This window comes from Halyomorpha halys, unplaced genomic scaffold (assembly GCF_000696795.3).
Source record: "Halyomorpha halys isolate HHAL.00 unplaced genomic scaffold, Hhal_1.1 Scaffold384.1, whole genome shotgun sequence".
NCBI classification, from domain to species: Eukaryota; Metazoa; Arthropoda; class Insecta; order Hemiptera; family Pentatomidae; genus Halyomorpha; species Halyomorpha halys.
In genome coordinates, this window is record NW_027107790.1 from 281,012 (window position 1) to 287,720 (window position 6,709).

Here is a 6,709-nt window from a genome sequence, read left to right on the forward strand (position 1 = left end):
AGCGTGTAGTGAGGAGACAAAGGAGACAATATGTGTGTGCGCACCAAGAGACTTACAAAATGTATATTTTATTTTTTTACAGTATAAAAACAAAAAGAAGAACAACAGAGAACATATACCTTTTTTAAACAATAAAAACATATCTTATACAATCGATTTTTGATTTCGTTAAACGATGTATTGGCCGCAACAATTGTTATTTACAACTGTACATTATAATACATTTAGTAAATCTGATCTCGGTTAAATTAGTGTTACAGGCGTGTAGAGAAACTACCCATTGGCAGCACTCTAATGACGTTTTGCATTAGCTGGTCTCGTGGCCATCTTCTTTTCAGGCCCCTCGGAAGATTGTCAGGAATAGAAGAGGATGCAAGGTTAGAAACCAGGGGGTTTGAATGGTTAGGGAGTTTATAATGGAAGGAGTGATATCTGGTTCGGGCTAGATCGGTTACATGTGGAACATTAAGGTCTTTATGTATGATTTTGTTAGTGACAAAGTAAGGAGCATTGAGGATTTTACGAAGGATTTTGGATTGTAAGGATTGAATACGAGAGGAATTCGAAGGTTTAGTAGAGCCCCAAAGCTCAACTCCATATGTCCAGATTGGCCTTATTACAGTCATGTAGATCAGTCTTTTGTAATATCTTGGAAGTTTAAACCGTTTGTCAAGTAAGTGCTATAATAGTCGTAATCGACGTGCAGTTTCCTGTATTTTCAGTCTTGTGTGAGGATTTCAGGTTAATCGCCAAATGTAGTCCAAGGTAGCGGATCTGTTCGACAGGGGTAAGAATAACATTATTAAATGAAACTGTAGGGCAGTCGGTAGGTTTACGACGAATGGTAAAGGTGATTTGATGTGATTTGCTGGGATTTATTTTAATCCTTCAATTACAATACCATTCTTCGAGGGCTGTGATATGGGATTGGAGAGTTTGGGATACAATTAATGGGTTATTATTAACTGCTAGCACACATGTGTCATCGGCATACGTGGTGAGGATAGTGTTAGGATTGGTTGGAATGTCAGCTGTATAGACGGTGTAGAGGATGGAACCAAGGATACTACCTTGAGGAACACCAGCGGACTGAGAATAGAGGGATGGATAGGAACCATTGTTATTTACTTGGAACGATCTATCAATGAGAAAGGAACGAATGATGAGAAAGTATGTAGGAGGTAGGATTTTACGGAGTTTGTAAAGGAGTCCCGGATGCCAGACTCGATCAAAAGCCTGTTCTACATCGAAAAAGACTCCCGCGAAGTACATTTCGCGCTCCAAAGAAGACGAGACTACGTCTACCACACGATGACATTGCTGGATAGTGGAGTGGGATATTCGGAATCCAAACTGGTGATCAGGAATTATATGATTGGAATCTAGGATGGGATATAGGCGTTTTAAAATGAGTTTTTCGAGGATTTTGCTTATGATTGGTAATAGAGAGATAGGACGGAAGGAAGATGGGTATTCTGGCGGATTTTGGGGTTCAGGTATCATTTTAACTATTGATAATTTCCATGGGTCAGGAAAATATGTGGAACGGAGTACGGCGTTATATATTTAGGTAAGGAATAGGATGGCTTTCCGAAGAAGTTTTAAGATGTGGGTGTTATTAGGTCGTGTCAATATTAGGTCAATGTGAATTGGGTTAAGGATATCAGGATGCAGAATAAAGGTTTTAGAAAGGTGTTGTCCGAATGTTTGTGATTTTTCTTCATCAGTTCTGGTCCAGGTTTTTCAAAACTTACTATTAGAACAAGAAAAAATCATTTTATTTCTTTATTTCAGAAAATATTCAAAAAGCTAGTATTCTTAGGAAAATAATCATTATAAGCTACTTTATGTTGTATTTAACGACCTTAAAATTGAACGCTAATAGAGTTCTTCAGGTTCAGTAATTTCTGTTGAAACTCAAATTCGATATTTTACAAGAGCGCAATACTTCCCCTTACAACATATTTCATATATAGTTAAGTGAAAGAACTAACTCTTTCTTTTAACTCTTGAAGAAAATATTTGAACTCTTTTTATTTAAAACTTAAAAATGTAATAAACAGCATATGGTACCTCAATGAACTAACATTAAATTTTGCTTTGAAGGAGCACTATTTGTAATTACATAACACGCATTGTAAATACATAACAGGAATGATGATCATAACACCACAAACTTTTACCAACTTAACCTCAAAAACACATGTACCTTAAAACAGCTATTTTAAATAATAAAAAAAAAAAAAAGTAATAGAATAAAAGTTGTCATCACATCTTGTGTTCATTACCTAAACTTTATTTCGATTTTAGTCAAATAAAACACAGAAATTTAAAATGTTCAATTTATGGTGATAAGCTCATAAGCCAGTCAGGTTAGAATTAATTACATGCAAAAAGTGGAATAGTAGCTTTTATTTTGTCTAGTACATAAGGAAACAAATAAATAAAAGTCAAAAATACTAAAAAATCCAATGGAAGAAGTTTTTCCAGCCCCAAAACTCTAAATTTTGGGACTTATTTTAGTTTTTCCACTATAACTTCTAAAGAATAATAACTCCTAGCAAGAAACTTAGGTAATAAATTGAAAATCATCAAGTTCTGTGTGGAATGAGACACTTCATCATTCAGTCAAGTGGTACGATGCGACAATGTTGTATCTCATGACTGTATTATTATTTTATGGAACTCATTCGATATATAACTTTTTCCCTATAAGGAACTGTTTCAGATTTATAGACCAAAAACCAAAAAAAGTCTCAAAATTTTGTGTTTTTTTGGCTGGCTAAAGTTTTTCTGAAGTCGGATTTGTTAGCATTTTTGGCTTTTTCATACTCGCACCCATACATACAAGAAAACAAAAAACAAACCCAAATCTGACTGGTTTATACATTCTGGAAGAAATTATTTTAATTTTCATTTCTTCTATCTCACTCAGATTTTCAGCCCCTCTGAGTTTTAGGAACACAACTTTGTTTGGGCATATAGCCAGTTGACATAAATTTAAGGCCTTTTATGTGTACTAGTTTATAAAACTTATACCTCAAGAAACTATGTAAGACAGCAAAAAACGGTCCTCACAATGAACTATGTTTTCAGTTAATAACCAGCTGTAAGTAACAAGCATGGTTCCCCCAAAAGTGCATGTATGGCACAAATTGTGCTTTTGGAGAATACACATTTTTAATGAGGTTATTGATTTTTGAACAGAACCTTATTTTTGTGGGGTTTCAATTTGACGGACTTCCAAATTAGGCAATAAGAAAAAATAAAATACTGACAGACCGGGCATACACAAAGAACAAACTATATGGATTCATTTAATATTGTATCAGCGAAGAGGGCATGCAGGGTGTTACCCCTAATTACAAGTGTGGCCAACTAATTCCTTTTACAAAAATAAAGTTACTGTCCCTTCTAATAAAAGTTCATTTAGTAGAATTTATGTTTAAACATAAAAGAAGTTCATTTGATTTGCACAAACACTGTAAGTAACAGGGAAAAAACTAATAACATGTCTAAAGTCATCAGAAAAAAATACTTGAGGAACACATAAAATTACAGAAGAAGGGTACTTACAAAAAGTTAAATGAAGGTTTTTTTTAATTAAATGTTGTTGCTTTCTACATAATAAAATGATGGTGTGAAATAGCTCAGTAATGCTCATAAAAGTAGTTCAAACTAAACAAATAATTCTAAGGATCCGATAAGAAGATTCCATATTGAGTTTTTGCTCTTTTATATTAATAAATAAATAAAATATATATTACTGTATAATTTTGATTTTATGGCTCAGTATTCATTCCTTTACCTAAATGGAACTTATTTTTATTAACATAGAGCATCCAATTTGATATTGCATAATATAACTTCAGAACTTAAAAAGGGAACTAAATAACAATGATTTTTAATAATTTTTATTTTAATTTTTAAAAACATATTTTGTATTTTTTTTAAGAACTGATTGATAAACACATTAATATTTTTTTTTAATTTATAAACAAATGAGCATTCCCTATTCATAAATTGTATGCAGTCATACAAGTAATGTAGGTACAGTTTTCTTTCCTGGCCATGATTCCTTAGCATATTTCTTCTTCTTTGGCTGAGTATTATCAGTTTCTGGTTCTTTCACTACCTGCTCAAAAACAAAACAGACAATGAAAATAAAAACAGTTAATTAGATATTAATAAACATATCTACTAACATTTATAAAATAAATTGTTATAGAAAAATTAAAAATGTGATGGAAGTTTAAGTAACATGACTTAAATAACAAGATGATTTTATGCCAAGAATATTTTTTAAAAGTAAATAATCCAAGCTAACCAATGGCACCAAACAATTTTTAAAAAATCTTTGGTCATTGTAAATATATTCATCAGCTTACAGAAATTGAATGAAAAATAAGTAAAGGCGTCCGACAGTGCCAACAATGGCATCAGTAGACTTAGGGAGGCAGCAACTGAGCTATGAAAATGAATGATGCAATTCGATCCTTTTGTTACCGTTACAAAAATAAATTTAGATTGGAAGCACTTTTAAGTGTTCAATGCTACAAAAAAAGTCCTATTAATGTTACTATACTTACTCACTATAACCACATGACTGTGTACCTTTCTCAACCAAACCCTGCCATTAATATGCTTTCCTTCCTGCCAGGATTGGGTTATTGGACAAAAGTGGGTGAAAAAAAAAACAAACTTTTTTTATATATATTTTCTGATGTCTTGTTCGAGACTGGTTTAATTATTCAATTAAAATCAATTATATCTATATAATAAAACATTCTTTATTAATTATTTTAAATGATAACGGCCATCATCAAGGACAATCTTAACTATAATTTTACAGCCTCACATTAATGATTAAAAATTTGCAGGCTAAACAGTCCAAGTCTGATAATAATATAATATAGTAAAAATTAACCTATATTTGTCACTTTTTCATTTGAATATAAACACTTTCAGTTGCAAATTATGTTACACAACTAATACTACACTACTACTATCACTCGTGTTAGTGATAATAGAGTAACGCTATTTGCTATTAAAAGCATCTATATTCCAATGAAAAAGTGACAAATGTGATAAACAAATGAAAAAGTGAACTGGGACTACTGCAGTCACGAGCCAATCAAATTTGGTGCTTTAACTCGTTCAGCTACAAATGGCTCTTAGTACAAAATTTCTAGTAAGTAGACACCCTAACCAATGGTTAATTATTCTATTCAAAGAGATGAATACATTAATATTTGTCATCTATTGAAACTCCTTAATCACCAAAAATATTTAAATATTGTGAAATGATAAGATTAAGCATAACAAATCCACTAACGTCCTGAAGGCTGACCACATTATAATTCTTCTACATAAAGTAAACTGATTAACAAATAATAATAAACAAATAAAATATAAAAATAAATAGCCAACTAAGTCACTAATCAACTTGTAAATTCTAAATTTAAAAATTCAAATTAATTTTGGTAAATGTTAAAAGATATTAACATTTATACATTTTTAATACTTGAAAAATTTTAAGATAATATTTAATAAGGAATTAGTCCAGGTCAATGTCAAGATATATATCTTAATTTATTTTCATTCATTAATTTTAAAACTTGATTAATCTATAAAAAGGTATTAATACCATACCTGTGCGACTACAACTGGTGCAACAGCAACATGTTTAATCATCTCTACCTCAGGTGCAGGATTGGGTAAGGATATTCCCAACCTAGAGGCTAGTACACTGCTGAGGATGGAACTAGATGATTGTGGTAAAGAAACTGATTGTTGTTGAGTATTATCTAAAATTAGAGAAACAACCATAAACAAATTAATCTGATATAAAAAAATAAATAAATAAAAAGATGTTCAACAAATGGATAAAAAGGAATACACACTTATTAAATTTTTTTTAAAGCAGTAGGACGTTTTGAGGTTGCAACCCTTATTATTATTACACTAATGTTCATAGTGTTATTGTTTTATAATTAACTATTTGGACAAACATTATCAATACCTGAAGCTTTTTTTTTATTTGCCTCCACTATATTTAACACACAATTTTGAGAGGTGATATTCCCAGGCACTTCGAAAACACATAAGGGAAGAAATAGAAAGTTTATGAAAGCAAGGGATAATTGTGGACAGCGCTTCACCCTACAACAGTCCATTGTGGGCAGTATGCAAGAAGAGTGCTCTGGGCGAACATGATGAAAAGTACCGGGTAGTAATCGATTATCACAAACTCAATGATAATAGGGTTGATAAAAAATACCCTATCTCGAGATTTGAAGATATTCTAGATAGGTTAGGAGGAGCAAAGATTTTAAGTACATTGGACCTACAGGTGACCAAATTAATATGCACCCTAGGGATCAGTACAAGACCGCATTTACCTTTGCAAGAGACCATTACGAATTCACCAGGATTCCATTTGGTCTGAAAAATGCTCTCGTAACATTTCAGAGACTCATGGACGAATTCTTGAGGGAATTGGACAAAGCATTTTACCAAGTATATATGGACAACCTTCCAGTATTCAGAAAATCAGAGTAATAATAATTTGGAATATTTAAATAGCATGTTCTGAGAAGTCAATGCTAGGATGAGATTTTTTTTTTTGATAGATAGATTTATTTATTGATAGATATTACAATCTGCCACACAGTTGTGGGCAATAGGTAATATTGATAAATGATCTCAT

General features: G+C 31.8%; 1 protein-coding gene across 1 annotated transcript in view; it reads right to left on the reverse strand.

Moving 5' to 3' along the window:
* Positions 1 to 3,898: 3,898 nt before the first annotated feature.
* The window catches only part of NiPp1 (nuclear inhibitor of protein phosphatase 1), a 51,361-nt gene continuing 48,550 nt past the window's right edge, over positions 3,899 to 6,709 (reverse strand). The window contains exons 8-9 of the mRNA XM_014422659.3: positions 5,653 to 5,807; positions 3,899 to 4,135 (exon numbers count right to left, since the gene is read on the reverse strand). Of these exons, the coding sequence (XP_014278145.1) occupies positions 4,034 to 4,135; positions 5,653 to 5,807 (257 nt within the window). The 3' untranslated portion in view covers positions 3,899 to 4,033. The remainder of the gene's footprint in view (positions 4,136 to 5,652; positions 5,808 to 6,709) is intronic.